The sequence below is a fragment of the Pseudophryne corroboree genome, chromosome 2 (genome assembly GCF_028390025.1).
Source record: "Pseudophryne corroboree isolate aPseCor3 chromosome 2, aPseCor3.hap2, whole genome shotgun sequence".
NCBI lineage: Eukaryota > Metazoa > Chordata > Amphibia > Anura > Myobatrachidae > Pseudophryne > Pseudophryne corroboree.
The window spans coordinates 173498186-173516940 of NC_086445.1; the positions used below are offsets into that span (position 1 = coordinate 173498186).

At 46.7% G+C, this 18755-nt stretch overlaps 1 protein-coding gene across 1 annotated transcript; it reads right to left on the minus strand.

Annotated features, from left to right (window-relative positions):
* Window positions 1–17187: 17187 nt before the first annotated feature.
* On the minus strand, window positions 17188–18419 carry LOC134990824 (putative nuclease HARBI1). Its single transcript, XM_063950721.1, has 2 exons — window positions 17719–18419; window positions 17188–17642 (listed from the first exon to the last, which is right to left on the minus strand). The coding sequence occupies exons 1-2, from the start codon at window positions 18302–18304 to the stop codon at window positions 17188–17190; spliced, it is 1041 nt and encodes a 346-aa protein (XP_063806791.1). The 5' UTR covers window positions 18305–18419.
* Window positions 18420–18755: the final 336 nt, after the last annotated feature.

The window sequence follows — 18755 nt, forward strand, 5'->3', positions numbered from 1 at the left end:
GACCGTGGAGTCGGAAGATCTCTTGAAAAAACACTTGAGCCAGCTTGGAAGCTGACGGAAGACCGGTGAGATGTATGAAATGTGCCATCTTGGTGAACCGGTCAACTACCACCCAGATGGTATTAAACTTGTTGCACATGGGCAGATCTGTAACGAAGTCCATTGACAAATGGGTCCACGGTCGACGGGAAACAGATAATGGAACCAGTTGCCCAGCAGGCGACTGGCGGGAGACTTTGTGTTGGGCACACTTTGGGCAGGAGGCAATAAATTCCATGACGTCCTTCTTCAGAGTTGGCCACCAATAGGACCTAGAGATAAACTCAAGGGTCTTCTGGATGCCCGTATGTCCGGCAAAACGGGAAGCATGGGCCCAATGCATGAGCTTCTTCCTTAACACCGTCTTCACAAAACTTTTCCCTGGTGGAGGCGTAGAGTCCATCCCTACCGTGGAGAATGCCAACGGATTAATAATAGGATGCTTGTCCGAAGACTCTGACTCATTTTCTTGCTCCCATGAGCGGGAAAGGGCATCGGCCTTGCGATTCTGAGAACCCGGACAGAACTGGAGTTTAAAGTCGAACCTGGAAAAGAAAAGTGCCCATCTGGCTTGACGAGGGTTAAGACATTGTGCGCCTTTCAAATATAGAAGATTATTGTGGTCGGTAAGTATAGTGACTGAATGAGAAGCTCCCTCTAACAGATATCTCCATTCTTCCAGAGCGAGCTTGATGGCTAGCAACTCCTGGTCGCCAATGGCATAGTTGCGCTCAGCTGGGGAGAACTTCCGGGAGAAGAAACTGCAAGGATGTAGATGACCATCTTTAGCCCTCTGGGATAACACCGCTCCTACTCCAACGGAGGAGGCATCTACCTCAAGGATGAAAGGAGAGTCGATGTCGGGCTGTTTCAGAACTGGTGCAGAGATGAAGCGTTGCTTTAAAAAGCTTGCGTAGCTTCTTCAGACCACTTGGACGGGTTAGCACCCTTCTTGGTAAAAGCAGTGATAGTCGCCACAATGGTGGAAAAGTCTCGTATAAACTTTTTGTAGTAATTGGCGAACTCTAAGAACCTCTGGACCCCTTTGAGGGTTAGGGGAATCGGCCAATTCTGGATTGCTTGTAGTTTCTCAGGATCCATCTCTAGTCCGGAACCGGACACAATGTAACCTAGAAACGGAATGGATTTGACTTCAAACACACATTTCTCTAATTTGCAATAGAGATGATTGACACGGAGACGGGACAGAACCTCCTTTACCCAGAAGCGATGTTCCTCTAGATTATTGGCAAAGATAAGAATATCATCTAGATAAACTACGACATGGCGGTACAGGATGTCTCTGAAGATTTCATTTACGAAATGCTGGAAAACAGCTGGAGCGTTGCTCAATCCGAAGGGCATGACGAGGTACTCATAGTGTCCATCCCGGGTGTTAAAGGCGGTCTTCCACTTGTCACCCTCACAGATCCGGATGAGATTGTAGGCACCCCTCAAATCCAACTTTGTAAAGATGGTTGCTCCGCTAACTCTATCGAAGAGCTCTGTAATCAAGGGTAAAGGATAACGGTTCTTAACGGTAATGTCGTTCAAACCTCTGTAGTCGATGCACGGCCGCAGGCCACCGTCCTTATTTTTAAAGAAAAAGAAGCCTGCGCCAGCTGGAGAAGAGGAAGGTCGAATGAAACCCTTCGCCATGTTCTCTTTGATGTACTCCTCCATGGAATGCGTCTCTGGAAGGGACAACGGATAAGTTCGGCCTCGAGGTGGAACCTTCCCTGGGATGAGATCAATTGGACAGTCCCATTCTCTATGAGGAGGAAGGATATCAGCGGAGGCTTTACTGAACACATCTGTGTAGTCTTGATATGGAGGAGGTGGAACATCAGACGACCTGGGGGAGGAAGAACAAACAGGAATCACTTTGGACAAACAGGTCTCAGCACAGGAGGGACCCCATGCTAGTATCTGCGTAGTCGTCCAGTCAATCGATGGATTGTGAAGACGGAGCCATGGAAGGCCCAAAACCACTGGATGTGTGGCTCTTGGAATCACTAAAAAGGAAATAAATTCTGAATGAAGAACTCCTACTCTCAGACGAACTGGTAGAGTCCTTAAAGAAATAACTGCGTCAAAAATCTTACTGCCATCCACGGCAGTCAAGGAAATAGACGTAGGAAGTCTCTCGGTGGATAGGGACCACCGTTTAACACAAGCTTCGGTTATGAAATTCCCAGCTGCTCCGGAATCAAGGAGGGCAATGACGTTCCTATAACGTTGAGCAATTTGAAGCGAGACTGGGAGATTACAATCATGAGGCGATGGAGAGGAGATCATTACTCCTAGCCAGCCCTCTCCTTGGCGAGCTAGGATTTGGAGTTTCCGGACGTTTGGGACAGGCATTGATAGTGTGAGACGGAGCTGCACAGTAGAGACAAAGAGACTCAGAAAGACGTCTTCGGCGCTCAGCGGGAGATAGACGGGAACGGCCAATTTGCATGGGCTCATCTTTGGATGGAGACGGTTGACGAGGAGGAGGAGCAGAAGACTTTGGAAAAGATGATCTTCCTCGCTCAGTTGCTCTTTCTCTAAAACGAAGATCAACCTTTGTGCATAGTGAAATTAGCTCGTCCAACTTAGAAGGCAAGTCTCTGGTAGCTAATTCATCCTTGATGCGTTCTGATAAGCCATGCCAGAATGCAGCATACAGGGCCTCGTCGTTCCATGCCAGTTTGGATGCCAGGATTTTGAACTGTATGAAATACTGTCCCACAGCACGTGTTCCCTGGCGTAAACGGAGAATCTCAGATGAAGCAGAGGTTACCCGGCCTGGCTCGTCGAAGATGCGCCTGAATGTAGCTATAAAATCAGTATAGGAAGACAACAGGGTATCAGACTTCTCCCATAAAGGTGATGCCCAGTCAAGGGCTGAGCCACTGAGAAGAGAAATAATATAGGCAATTTTAGTACGGTCACTGGGGAAATTGCCAGGTTGTAGCTCAAAATGGATTTCACACTGGTTGAGAAATCCCCTGCAGAATCTTGGAGATCCGTCAAATTTTGCTGGCGCTGGAAGATGAAGACGTGGAGTAGAAATGGGTAAGGTGGGTGGGGTTACAGCTGGTGTCACTGTTGTGGACGCACTGGACGTGCCAGGTCCACGGAGGGTCGTTTGAATCCCATCCAGTCGGGTAGAGAGATCCTGGAGACAGCGGATGATGTGGCCTTGTGCAGCCTCCTGATGTTCGAGTCTGGCTGCCAGTTCTTGCATCGGCCTGTCCGCTTGATCCTGGTCTCCGACTGGATTCATAGGGTCAGTGCTTACTGTCACAACTGAGGGTTTAGGCTGACAGGAGGAAGCCTCAGTTGTAGGGGCTGGAATGAAATTAAACCTGGAAGGTTTAATCAGACCCCTGGACATGTAAGTGCAGAAGGATTACCCGAAGGTGTGACCATGACAACTAGGTTAAAAGTCAATAAAAGGTTTTATTAACAGACTCCGTATATAAACAACAGTATTCACAGTTGATAAAAGCAAATGGCATATAATACAGTTCCTGGATCACTTATAACCATGAGAGGTATCACAGAGCACTGGTAGGTTGAGGAATGGATGTTAAAGTCCCTTGATGGATTAACCTTACCAGGCCTGGCTGTAGTAGTGAAGATAGCTGAGGAACACGCCAGTGGAAGTATAGATGTAGTTGGTAACTTGAACAGACTGTTGTAGATACTGGATGGAACCAGCCAGGTGGTAGAGACACAGAGTGGATGCTGAATGGAATCAGCCAGGTGATGAAGACACGGAGTGGATGCTGGATGGAACCAGACAGGTGATGAAGACACGGAGTGGATGCTGGATGGAACCAGACAGGTGATGAAGACACGGAGTGGATGCTGGATGGAACCAGACAGGTGATGAAGACACGGAATAGATACTGTAAGATGCTAGGGAGCGTGGAAACAGAAGAGTTGAGAAGAGGTTACCGGTGGTAGTGGATACTGCTGGTAAGTAGGGATCCGCTGGAATAACACCGGCACTTTGAAGAAACTGGATACTGCTGGAAGCTGACCACTGGAAGCAGATGGGTTAATAGCTGGAAGCTGGAATAGCCACGGAGGGCTGCAGAGTCAGGCTGCACCGCAGGATGGAAGGCAGGTGCGGGTCTCGTAGTGGCTGCTGGAGACAGGAGCTGGAACCTGGAGAAACAACCACAGGAGAGAGACACTGGAACAAGGTTTGACATACAAAGCACTGACCATTTCCTGGTTCAGGCACAGGATACTTATACCTGCTGCAGGGCAGGCATTGGCTGGCCAATCATGCAGGTTCACAGTGCAGCAGATTGGTAGAGACTGAACATGTGACTGGAACAAACATGGCTGCGCCCATGTTAGTACTTGGGGGGAAAGCTGGTTTGGAAAACCATGTGGAAACATAGCAGCAATGGCGGCGGCGGCCCCGGAGGACAGGAGACGCCAAACTGACAACTGCACACTGAGACACATGGATGACAGCGGAGGCCGCGGCAGGCATGGAGCACCACTCTAACAACCTGCATACTGGAACACAGGAGCGGCGGCGGAGGCCGCGGAGGACGGGAGACCCCATGCTAGATTCAAACATGGCGCCGCTGTAACAGCGTCTCAGAGTGACAGGAGGGATATGCAGAATGTGGACATCAGTAACACAGATGAGATCCGGCCCTGGAACGCTGAGCCAGCCTCAGAAGGCATCTGAAAGGCAAGTAATGGCGTCCAGATACCCGGATCGTGACACAAGGTAATCCAAGTATCACATCATGAGAGGCTTTGGGAATCACGAAGAAGGAAATATATTCGGAATGGAGCACACCTACTTTCATCTTGAGACATACGGTTCGATGAGTAATTATGCCGTCTGGAATTCGACTTCCATCCACTGCTGTAACAGCAACTGCTACTCCCAGAGGCATGGTTTGAACTTTAGATCGTATGACAAAGGCTGAGGTGATGAAGTTCTCGGCTGCACTGGAATCTAGGAGAGCTGAAACTTTAACTGTAGAACTTGGTACTTCTAAACGAATAGGCAAAGTCGGCTCTTTCCCAGAACGTGATTCCAAAGTAACTCCTAGGTTAACCTCTCTTGAATAAGCTAGGAGCGAGAGTTTCCCGGCCGGAGTTTGCAAGACTTAACTTTATGTTCGGAGGATCCGCAGTACATGCAGAGGTTACCCTGTCGACGACGAATTCGTTCCTCCTCTTCGAGGCGAGAGCGCCCGATCTGCATAGGTTCTTCTGTCGTTACAGGAGACTGAGATGAAGAAACTTGTCGAGGTCTAGGATGATAGCGTGGACTAGGTTGCTCTGCCTTGGATTTCTCTTAACATCGCTCTCTGTAGCGTAGATCGAGTTTATTACAGATAGAAATCAATTCATCCAGCTTAGTTGGCACATCCCGAATGGTTAAATCATCCTTGATTTTTTCTGAAAGTCCATTCCAAAAAGCCGCGACCAGGGCCTCCTCATTCCAGTTTAACTCTGAAGACAACGTGCAAAACTGAATAATATATTGACTGACAGGACGTAAACCTTGACATAGATGGAGAATCTCCAAAGATGCTGAGGTGGTTCTGCCTGGTTCATCGAAGATTTTCTGGAAAGATGATACGAACTCTTTGTAATTAGAGAGAATAGGAACTCCCCTCTCCCACAGTGGCGACGCCCACTCCAAGGCCTGACCGGACAGGAGGGCAATAATATATGCGATCTTAGAACGGGCTGATGGAAAACTAGCGGACAACAGTTCGAACTGGATCTCGCATTGGTTCAGAAATCCTCTGCAAAACTTTGGGGTCCCATCAAACTTACTTGGAGAGGGTAACTGCAAACGGGACATAGGCAACGTCACAGGAGAAACCGTTGTGGTAGCCGAAACGACCGGAGTTGGAACTTGGACTTGAGAAGTCTTTATAGCCGTATGAAGAACCTCCAAACGATCTGCCATAGTTTGCATAAACTGAACTATTTGTGTCTGTATAGACTCCTGATTTTCCAGACGGGAAAGGATGTTTGTCGTAGCACCGCCTCCTGCGAATTGGTCACCTGACGGATCCATGTGGCCAGTGCTTACTGTCAGGACCGAGTGTTTTTGTGAATCCGTTAACCCTGGACTAACCAAAGGTGTAGGTGCTGGGGTATGATGAAAGCAGGGAGGACGAAGAAAGTTCCGTTTCATATATTTATTAAAGGCAACAATTCCAGTAAGGAGTTAAATGACAAATTATTAATCACCATATATAAACTGATGTATTGCATAGAGTGGTAGAATGATAAGCAGGAACAGTCTTAAAGATACATTGAGGAACAGTTCATAAAACTGAGTTTTAAACAGGCTTGTGAATGAATGATGAATTATCCTTGATTGCAACAACAAAGAAAATACAATACTGAAATGGGTTACATGCGAGTTCTGAAGATAACACAGCACTGTGAAACTGCAGCAGACTACAATGGTGATGAATGGGTTAAGTTTAGAGCTGAACAAACGAACAGCTGATTTTAGTAGAATCCTCCAAAGGCAGTGTGATTGAAGCAGGCAGACAGGGTAACTTCTCACAAGACTCTGGAAATCCACTTGTTTGCCACTGGGAGAGCGATTGACTGACAGCACAGCAGGGAGCGGGTGGATCTTTAGCAGTGAAGGCTGCAGGCAGACCTCTGGGAGCGGAGGCGATATCTGGACCACGGGAATCACACGGGAATGCACGGAGAGAGCACAGAGCTAGGGCATAGAGTAGATACAACAAAGCACTGGCTCAGAGTAACATAATCCCAGCCTACTTAAAGGCAACACAAGCACGGGATTGGCTAACACTTACCCACAGGTGTTTCACAAGTGCTCTCTAGTGCTCATTTGGTCTCCAACATGGCCACCTGCTATACTGCAGACACACAGCGGTGCTTTTGGCCATTTGGTCTCCGCACTCCCAGCTCCCAGATCCTGCATCACCTGTGCCACTGACCACGCCGCGTCCCCACACGGCCGCACAGCACCGCGAGCAACTGCACCGGCAACGGATGGACCCCAGAACCCGCAGAGATGAGAGATCGGTTCGTGACATGAAGTCACTGAGCTCTTCAGAATGACTCACTTTGTATCACAAATGTTTGCAAATGGAGACTGTATGGTAGTGGCGTGCATTGAGGTCAGTGGCTGGTGAGGCACTGCAGCCATAATGACCGTCGAGTCCCACCAAAGATCCCTATCGCCGCAAAGCCAATGCCCGCTACTGCTAATAGTCGTGCAGAGGGGTTTAGTATGATTTACCGACTGACGGGATCCCGATGGTCAGAATACCGACAGCGGCATCTCGACCATGAGAATGCCGACAGGTCTCTGTAAAGTACCCTAACCCTCCCATGCACTCTACCCTAACCCTCTCTTGTGGGTGCCTTAACTTAACCCTCCCTGGTGGTGCTTAACCCTAACCCTCCCGGGTGGTGCCTAACCCTCCCTTCCCCGATGCCTAAACCAAACCCTCCCCACTTGGTGCCTAACCTCCCCTTCACTGAGCCTAACCCTAACCCTCCATCCCCGGTACCTAACTCTAACCTTCCCATTCCTGCACCCTAAGCATAACCCTCCTTCTCCTGCCTAAACCTGACCCCCCCCACACCCCCTGCGGCAGGACACCGGCGCGTCCCACTAAAAAGACATTCGGGAATCCGGCTGTTGGTATTTTGATGCCGAAATCCCGAGTGGCGTAGGTATTTACACGCTGGGCTTGTGGTATCCTTCGGGATTCCGGTGTCAGTATAGGGCCTGCTGGGATCCCGTCCGTCGGGAACTTAACTGCATCCTGTGCAGAGTAGGGGGCAGGCAGGGAGTAATAGAAGGGGTGGCAGGATGGGAGTAGTGGTGGGAAGAAGTGGGCAGGATGGGTGTAGAGGGGACTCGGCGAGTATAAGTTAGTATAAGATTAACAAGGATCTCACCTCTTTACAGCTCACACAGGACGTACACTCGGACAGCCAGAGTGGAAGTGATGGGTCCCGCTCCTCCGGCAGCTCACACCCGTCTTTTTCTTGCATTATCCAGCGGGGCTAGGATAAAGGGGTAGACACGGCCTGCGATCGGGTTGCGAGGGCAATCTCCCCCTCCCCTCCGCACCAGCTGTACATGATCGGCTCTTCAGTGCTTAAAGCAGTGTCTTCCTCACCACTAGTGCTGATCAATGTTTGTAGAGCAAGCTGCACTAACTGTAGCATACAGACATTCCCCTGAGAGCGGTTGTCACTGTGGGCTGCCCTGGGAGTGGGGCAGTTCATCCACAGCAGCCCTGCATGTAATGAGGCCATACAACAGGTAATGCCGTGGCTGTGTTCTTCGGCGAGGGGCAGATGAGGAGGGGGGCACTACCGGTCTCACTGGTGTAAGCTAGAGATGTGCAGCGGGCATTTTTCGGGTTTTGTTTTTTGGTTTTGGATTCGGTTCTGCGGTCGTGTTTTAGATTCGGATGCATCTTGGCAAAACCTCCCTTAAGAATTTTTGTCGGATTCGGGTGTGTTTTGGATTCGGGTGTTTTTTTTTCAAAAACAGCTTAAATCATAGAATTTGGGGGTAATTTTGATCCTATAGTATTATTAACCTCAATAACCATAATTTCCACTCATTTCCAGTCTATTCTGAACACCTCACACCTCACAATATTATTTTTAGTCCTAAAACTTGCACTGAGGTCGCTGGATGACTAAGCTAAGCGACCCAAGTGGGCGGCACAAACACCTGGCCCATCTAGGAGTGGCACTGCAGTGTCAGACAGGATGGCACTTAAAAAAATTGGCCCCAAACATCACTTGATGCAAAGATAAATAAATAAAAAAAAGAGGTGCAAGATGGAATTGTCCTTGGGCCCTCCCACCCACCCTTACGTTGTATAAACAGGACATGCACACTTTAACAAACCCATCATTTCAGCGACAGGGTCTGCCACACAACTGTGGCTGAAATGACTGGTTGGTTTGGGCCCCCACCAAAAAAAGAAGCAATCAATCTCTCCTTACTCAAACTGGCTCTACAGAGGCAGTATGTCCACCTCATCATCATCCTCCGATTCCTCACCCCTTTCACTGTGTACATCCCCCTCCTCACAGAGTATTAATTCGTCCCCACTGGAATCCACCATCACAGGTCCCTGTGTACTTTCTGGAGACAATTGCTGGTAAATGTCTCCACGGAGGAACTGATTATAATTCATTTTGATGAACATCATCTTCTCCATATTTTCTGGAAGTAACCTCCTACGCCGATCACTGACAAGGTTACTGGCTGCACTAAACACTCTTTCGGAGTACACACTGAAGGGGGGGGGGGGGGGCAACTTAGGTAAAATAAAGCCAGTTTGTGCAAGGGCCTCCAAATTGCCTCTTTTTCTTTCCAGTATATGTACGGACTGTCTGACATGCCTACTTGGATGCTGTCACTCATATAATCCTCCACCATTCTTTCAATGGTGACAGAATCATATGCAGTGACAGAAGACGACATGTCAGTAATCGATGGCAGGTCCTTCAGTCCGGGCCAGATGTCAGCTATCGCTCCTGACTGCCCTGCATCACTGCCAGGTGGTGGTTTTGGAAATTTTATCCTTTCCCTGGCAGCTCCAGTGGCGGGAGAAAATGAAGGAGGAGCTGTTGGTGGATCACGTTCCACTTGACTTGACAATTGTCTCACCAGCAGGTCTTTGAACATATGCAGACTTGTGTCTTCCGGAAAGAGAGATACAACGTAGGCTTTAAACCTAGGATCGAGCACGGTGGCCAAAATGTAGTGCTCTGATTTCAACAGATTGACCACCCGTGAATCCTGGTTAAGCGAATGAAGGGCTCCATCCACAAGTCCCACATGCCTAGCGGAATCGCTCCGTTTTAGCTCCTCCTTCAATCTCTCCAGCTGCTTCTGCAAAAGCCTGATGAGGGGAATGACCTGACTCAGGCTGGCAGTGTCTGAACTGACTTCACGTGTGGCAAATTCAAAGGGTTGCAGAACCTTGCACAATGTTGAAATCATTCTCCACTGCACTTGAGTCAGGTGCATTCCCCCTCCTTTGCCTATATCGTAGGTTAATGTATAGGCTTGAATGGCCTTTTGCTGCTCCTCCATCCTCTGAAGCATATAGAGGGTTGAATTCCACCTCGTTACCACCTCTTGCTTCAGCTGATGGCAGGGCATGTTCAGGAGCATTTGCTGGTGCTCCAGTCTTCGGCACACGGTGGCTGAATGCCGAAAGTGGTCCGTAATTCTTCGGGCCACCGACAGCATCTCTTGCACGCCCCTGTCGTTTTTTAAATAATTCTGCACCACCAAATTCAATGTATGTGCAAAACATGGGACGTGCTGGAATTTGCCCAGATGTAATGCAGGCACAATATTGCTGGCGTTGTCCGATGTCACAAATCCCCAGGAGAGTCCAATTGGGGTAAGCCAATCTGCGATGATGTCCCTCAGTTTCCGTAAGAGGTTGTCAGCTGTGTGCCTCTTATGGAAAGCGGTGATACAAAGTGTAGCCTGCCTAGGAACGAGTTGGCGTTTGCAAGATGCTGCTACTGGTGCCGCCGCTGCTGTTGTTGCTGCGGGAGGGAATACATCTACCTAGTGGGCTGTCACAGTCATATAGTCATTAGTCTGCCTTGCTCCACTTGTCCACATGTCCATGGTTAAGTGGACATTGGGTACAACAGGATTTTTTAGGACACTGGTGACTCTTTTCTGACGTCTGTGTACATTCTCGGTATCGCCTGCCTAGAAAAGTGGAACCTAGATGGTATTTGGTACTGGGGACACACTACCTCAAGCAATTCTCTAAGTCCCTGTGAACTAACGGCGGATTCCAGACGCACGTCTAACACCAACATAGTTGTCAAGACCTGAGTTATCCGCTTTGCAACAGGATGACTGCTGTGATATTTTATCTTCCTCACAAAGGACTGTTGGACAGCCAATTGCTTACTGGAAGTAGTACAAGTGGTCTTCCGACTTCCCCTCTGGGATGACAATCGACTCCCAGCTGCAACAACAGCAGCGCCATCGGAGGAATCCCAGTTAGGAGAGGACTCGTCAGACTTGCCAGTGACATGGCCTGCAGGACTATTGGCGTTCCTGTCTAAGGAGGAAATTGACACTGAGGGAGTTGGTGGGGTGGTTTGCAGGAGCTTGGGTACAAGAGGAAGAAGGGATTTAGTTGTCAGTGGACTGCTTCCGCTGTCACCCAAAGTTTTTGAACTTGTCAATGACTTCTGATGAATGCGCTCCAGGTGACGTCCTTACCCCTACTTATTACAGCTTGACAAAGGCAACACATGGCTTGACACCAGTTGTCTGCATTTCTGTTGAAATAATTCCACACCAAAGAGGTGATTTTTTTTTGTATTTTGACCAGGCATGTCAATGGTCTAATTCATCCCACGGACAACAGGTGTCTCCCCAGGTGCCTGACTTAAACAAACCACCTCACCATCAGAATCCTCCTTGTCAATTTCCTCCTCAGTGCCAGCAACACCCATATCCTCATCCTGGTGTACTTCAGCAGTGACATCTTCAATTTGACTCTCAGGAACTGGACTGTGGGTGCCCCTTCCAGCACTTGCAGCGGGCGTGCAAATGGTGGAAGGAGCCACCTCTTCCCATCCAGTGTTGGGAAGGTCAGGCATCGCAACCGACACAATTGGACTCTCCTTGGGGATTTGTGATTTAGAAGAACGCACACTTCTTTGCTGTGCTTTTGCCAGCTTAACTCTTTTCAGTTTTCTAGCGGGAGGATGAGTGCTTCCATCCTCATGTGAAGCTGAACCACTCGCCATGAACATAGGCCAGGGCCTCAGCCGTTCCTTGCCACTCCGTGTCGTAAATGGCAAATTGGCAAGTTTACATTTCTCCTCAGACGCTTTTAATTTAGATTTTTGGGTCATTTTACTGAACTTTTGTTTTTTGGATTTTACATGATCTCTACTATGACATTGGGCATCGGCCTTGGCAGACAACGTTGATGGCATTTAATCTTCTCTGCCATGACTAGTGGCAGCAGCTTCAGCACTAGGTGGAAGTGGATCTTGATCTTTCCCTATTTTACCCTCCAAATTTTTGTTCTCCATTTTTTAATGTGTGGAATTATATGCCAGTAATATATCTGGAATTAGACGGCAGTAATGTCTGGAATTAGATACCACTAGATAGATACCAGATACCACTGTGACTGGAATGATGATGACCTATGCACAGTGACAGGACACTACCACAGCACCCTACAGCAGCAAGATGCAGCACAAGACACTGGACTTTTAGTCACCACAATGCAGCACAAGACAATGAGTAGTGATACTGAGCACTGATGAGGATACTAGAACTAACACTGGGCAGCGAGAACAGCACTGGACTATTGTATTTTAGTATTATATACTGGTTACCACTATGCAGCACTGATACTGAGCACAGATATTGAGTACTGATGAGGATACTAGAACTGACACGGAGCAGCAAGATACAGCAATGGACTATTGTACTGCAGTATTATGGGGGTCATTCCGAGTTGTTCGCTCGCAAGCTGCTTTTAGCAGCTTTGCACATGCTAAGCCGCCGCCTACTGGGAGTGAATCTTAGCTTATCAAAATTGCGAACGAAAGATTCGCAATATTGCGATAAGACATCTCTGTGCAGTTTCTGAGTAACTCGAGACTTACTCGACATCTGCGATCAGTTCAGTGCTTGTCGTTCGTGGTTTGACGTCACAAACACACCCAGCGTTCGCCCAGACACTCCTCCATTTCTCCAGCCACTCCCGCGTTTTTCCCAGAAACGGTAGCGTTTTTTCACACACACCCATAAAACGGGCAGTTTCCGCCCAGAAACACCCACTTCCTGTCAATCACATTGCGATCACCAGAACAAAGAAAAAACCGTGAGTAAAATTCCTAACTGCATAGCAAATTTACTTGGCGCAGTCGCAGTGCGGACATTGCGCATGCGCACTTAGCGGAAAATCGCTGCGATGCGAAGAAATTTACAGAGCGAACAACTCGGAATGACCCCCTGTATACTGGTCACCACAATGCAGCACTGATACTGAGCACAGATATTGAGCACTATTGAGGAGGATACTAGAACTGACACGGAGCAGCAAGATACAACAATGGACTATTGTACTGCAGTATTATATACTGGTCACCACAATGCAGCACTGATACTGAGCCCAGATATTGGTGCTCATTCCGAGTTGTTCGCTATTTTTTTCGTTCGCACAACATATTCGCAAAGTTGCGATTATGTTGTAAAATTGTGAACATCCGCTCCCATCGTAAATTTGCTATTTCGTACGCAGTACTACACAAGGTAGGCGTATGCCAAATTACAACGCATTAATGCGAATCCATCGCATACGCACAAACCTCATCGAAAAAATATGATGTCATCGTAGATTTACACATTCCTCTTAAATGTGCTAAGGCTTTTGCAAACAAACGCACAGCAATGGTTTTTTCCCCCTAATTTAGATGACACCTTGCAATTCAAACTCAACAAGCGTCCCTCAATTAAAAAACCAATTAGTGTAATGATTGTTTGTGTGCATGACCAATTAAGTCTGCAAAGAATACCTCAAGAACACTTTGTAGGCCTAATTGGACATTACCATGTTTGTTTTTAAACAAATGCAAGAGATGTGTAAACTGTGCCTGACATAAATGTAAATAGCATAATTTTCTGTGGATGTTTAGTGTGTGAATGTATGTGTTTACATGTTTTTTTAAAATATAACCTACTAACTAACCTAATTTGTATGTAATAAATAAGACTAATACTATTTTTTTGTTGTTGTTGTTAGGTAACCAATTTATGCTTTGCAATATGATTTAAATTTTTACCATTAAAAACATCACAAGCGCATAACGGAGTAAAATACATTTTTATTATTTCCACATTTTTTTTTTTAAATCAAAATTGTCAAAGAAACTTTTTTTTTTATTTATTTTAAAGTAAATTTTGTAACACGTCAACTTAGGCCAACATGGCCTCCAAATGTGCCTTCATGCGGGCAACGATGACTGCCAGTCTTGTGGGATCTCCAACGGCACCATCTGAAATGCAGAGTTAAAATGCAATTTAAAACATAACTCACATTACCTATTACTTCACAATTCCACAAAGCACACTTTCATATAAAATGATATACATCATGGATGTATAAATGACAAAACAGTAGCATACCAACACACAAGCATACTCAGCAATGTTTGTCATAGCAAAATTACAATGTGTAAAAGTCTACCACACCATGAAGTACATTTACTAAGATGGGAGTTATATTTAGGGTGTGATGTTGTCCATAGCAACCAATCACATTCTACTTCTCTTCTAGAAGGTGGTAAATAACTGAAAATTTGTTTGTGTTTGGTTGCTATGGGCAACATCCAATCTTGAATCACACCCCCAAATTATTACATGTAACCCCATACTGGTCTTCATTCACATCTGGAGTGAAGCAGACTTGTCTTTTGTGCTGTTTGGCCCTGCATCATCACACTGCATATCAACATCTTCAGAAGGACAACATATCCTAGCATGCCCACACTCCCTGAAAGCCTGCCTTACTAAATAAGGTCAAACAGGTTTTGAAAAAGCAAATAAGCATTTTGTGAGTGTAACTTTCACAACACAAATCATTGTGTCGTTAGGCTGGCTAACAAAGTGACTCCTGCGACTTTTTTAAGAAAAAATTGCAATACCCAAGCACAATTGTAAAAGTAAAACCACACAAAAAGTAACACTCAGGTCTAAATGTGTTGCATATAATGTTTCACATACAAACCTTGTTGTGCAGGCAAACCTGTCGACATAGTGATTAGCAACCAGATATATACACTGTACATATAATGTCCCGCACACAAATGTGAATGCATCATCCATACCATGATGAAGAAGACAAGCATTTAACCTTGACAAAAGATTGACCAAAGTACAACACTGCATTTCTTTGAATGTGTTTTTTCTTTTTAAAATAAAAAAATAAGGAATGTGTGCGAACTTACTCTCCTCTGCCACTTGGCCACCTCCCTCTAGTGGCTCCGGGGCTTCTGCTGCCCATTCTGTTGGTGGCGAAGTTGGCTGGCTGGGGGATGGAGGCTGGATGGGTGAGGTTGGCTGGATGGAGGATGGGTGCTGGATGGGGGAAGGAGGCAGGATGGGGGAAGGAGGGTCCAATTGTGTGAGAGGATGGAAGGGGGAGGTACTTACAGAGGGGGTTTGGGAATGATAGGGTGAGGGTGGTGGTGTGCTTTTTTGGGACACAGAGGGGGAGGGGGCAGAGAGGGGAATTTGGAAAGAGAGTGGGATTGGGCTGGAGAGGGGGTGTGGGCTGGAGAGGGGGATTGGGAAAGAGAGTGGGCTTGGGCTGGAGAGGGGGAGTGGGAAAATGAGGGTGAGGTGGCTGGAGAGGGTGAGGTGGCTGGAGAGGGGGTTTGGGCTGGAGAGGGGGATTGGGCAAAAGAGGGTGAGGTGGCTGGAGAGGGTGAGGTGGCTGGAGAGGGGGATTGGGCTGGAGAGGGGGATTGGGCAGGAGAGGGGGATTGGGCAGGAGAGGGGGATTGGGCAGGAGAGGTGGAGGGTGAGCCAGAAGGGGATGGGGCTTGAGAATGTGCCTGTCGTGGCCACCCAGCACCAGCAGCAGCAGCACCTTGCCGTTGTGCTCGCCCTAGAATGACATATGTAATTTTTAGGTTTTAACATATACATTTAGAACATCAGCATATTCCTATTACTCTGTTCTGTACCATGTTAAAGAGACAGGGGTAACATTACTAAGTTAGTAAAATGTTTATACTGGTGATGTTGCCCATAGCAACCAATCATATTATACATAAACTTTCTTAAGCACCTTCTATCAGATAATATATAGAATCTGAATGTTTGTTATAGCCAACATCACCAGTTCTCCAAACCAGCAACATTTAAAAAAAAAACCCACTGAGCAGGTTATTGGGTTCAGTTGTCAGCCTGTGTAGTAATTATGCACAACAACATACAGTCAGTACCATACCTCCCAACATGACCCTCTCCAGGAGGGACAGAATGTTCTGCTCCGTCACTTCCCTCTTAATTTATGATTGCCATCACCTGTGCTGAAACACCTTTATTCCATAAATTAAGTGAAAAGTCCAGAAGCAGAGTATTCTGTCCCTCCTGGAGAGGGTCATGTTGGGAGGTATGCAGTACTGCTTGCCCTACCCACACACACTCATGTTTATTGTAAGTGTGCAAATGTTCACACTCTCACTTAGTGAAAGTATGCAAAGGTTATGCGTAAAATCCGTCATGTAACGAAATGTTACTTACTGCGCCCACGCAGGGTCCGGATTTGTTGTAGCAGCTCCGCCAACAAGTCCGGCGTACGCCTTCGTAGGTCGCTCCAGCGTCTCTCAAGCTGGATAACTGACCTCCGGCTGCGGATGCGGGTCCTTAACAAGCGGCGGACCTCCGCGTAGGCCTCGCGCTTTACCCGATTTTGGGACAAAGCGGCCTACGCGGCGGGCCATCACCGCCACCAAGACGCGGAGCTCACGCCGTGTGAATGGTGCAGCACGCATCATGGCAATGGCTTTTTCCATATATGGGCATATATTTATAGTGTGTGTTGGCATGTGATTGGTGTAAAATATATGCTGTCATCTAAATTAACTTTATTGATGTGTGCATTGAATAAACTTTATTGCTGTCTGCAGTGCTGTGAAGAGCAGAGGGGTTAGTTCGCTATAGCGGAAATTCGCAGTCGCGGAAGAGCATGATAATTAAAGAACCTACCCTCACAATTCCACATACACAGACATACACACACACACACACACACACACACACACACACACACACACACACACATTTTTACTAAAATATTTGATACAATCTGTGTACTCACCACATTTTGGAGGAACAATCAGCTGCACAGTCACAAAGTTTACAACATTTAGTATCATATGTTGTGTATTTTGTTGGGAAAACAGGATTATAAAAAAAAACAGTAATTACAACAATTTAGCAACGTAAATATATTTTAAAACCAAAAAAAAAAATTGTAAGGTTAACATGTTTGAATATTTACAGAAACAACTAATAATATATTCACACACACCAAAACAATTACACAATGAGCTTTCAATAGCTACCTAAATGACATCAGAGCAAAATGAGCATAAACATACAGTGACTTTGTTTAATATTTTTATAATTTGGAACAATTCACTATACCTGAAATATTCCCGCACAATGCGTGCCCTTATTTCGTTTTCCCTCCGGGAAACACTCCCTCCACCGACTCTCCGCCCAACCCCTGGCTCCTCATCTGGCAATTCCTCTGTGTGAGGAAGCTCAACGCGACTCCTTACAGCGATGTTATGTAGGATAGCGCACAGGACCACAATTTTACTTACCATCTCCGGCGAATACATGATGTCGCCACCAGTGCGGTGGAGCACACGAAAGCGCCCTTTAAGGACACCAATCGTGCGCTCCACCAGCTGTCTAGTGGCAGTAAGCGCGGAGTTAAATGCCGTCTGTGGTCCTGGCCTGGGCTTACTGTAAGGAGTCATGAGCCAGGGGGTGCAAGGATATCCACGGTCTCCTGTTTGATGAGAAGAAAAGAAAATAATTAGAATCTTAAATTTAAAAATATTGTAAGTAAAAAAAAAAACACTCACCCAATAACCACATGTCTTGTCCTTCCATCGATCTTAATCTGTGCCATATCCCTGATTGTCTAATGACATGGGCATCATGGGAGTTCCCCGGGAACTTAGCATTCAGGGACAGGATCTGGAGGGATGGCCCACAAACAACCATTACATTCAGAGAATGAAACAGTTTCCTGTTTCTATAAATTTCTTCCTTATGTCTTGGTGGTACAATAGCGACATGTGTGCCATCCACAACCCCAATAACATGTGGGAAGCAACTACCACCTTCCTCAAATTGCCGCTTCACCATATCTAGGGCCCCAACATCCAAAGGCATAGCAATAAATTGCTTAACTCGCTTAATAAAAGCCTGGCTGACACGCCGCAGGACCTTACTGAACTGGCCCTGCGACATGCCAACCAGATCGCCCACAACATGCTGGTATGAACCAGTGGCAACAAAATGTAACACAGCAAGGAATTGTGTCAATGCTGGTATTGCTGTAGGATACCTAATGGATTGTTCTAGATCACTCTCTATTATGGAGAGAGTGTCTAGGATTAGATGAGGTGGCAGCCTGTATCTGCGCAAAACCACATCATCAGGCATCCCAAAAAGGAGGACACGGGTACGGAAAATTGGTGGCCTAGCACGCCTCCGTTGCCTTGGATGATGAGGAGCCGGTTGCGGTTGGAGGGCTTGCAGCGGTTGGGGTGGGAGTGGTTCCGTGGGTTGGGGTGGGAGGGCTTCAGCTGCCACATGAATGGACATCACCAACTTAAAATAAAGGTAAGAATCATTAAATAAATAAAAAAAATTACAACACACATTGTCATCCATAATCAAAGTCAAAGTGTATGGGTGTTAACTTACTGCAGGAGCGTACTCCATTTCTTCAAGATTAAAATACGGGTCCAAAACACAAAATTGGGAACAAAACAAAAACAAACCTTTAGCTAATTATTTCAAACATAGGTTAACATCACAAATCAAAAAGTATTTGAGATTTCAAACATACCCATATAATTACTGCCATAATATATTTTTAAATAACTAAGTA

Coding starts and splice junctions, on each gene's coding strand:
- LOC134990824 (XM_063950721.1), bottom strand. CDS start 18,304: ATGCCTGATGATGTGGTTTTGCGCAGATACAGGCTGCCACCTCATCTA. Junction 17,643..17,718: donor ACAAGACATGTGGTTATTGG/GTGAGTGTTTTT, acceptor CTCATCAAACAG/GAGACCGTGGATATCCTTGC.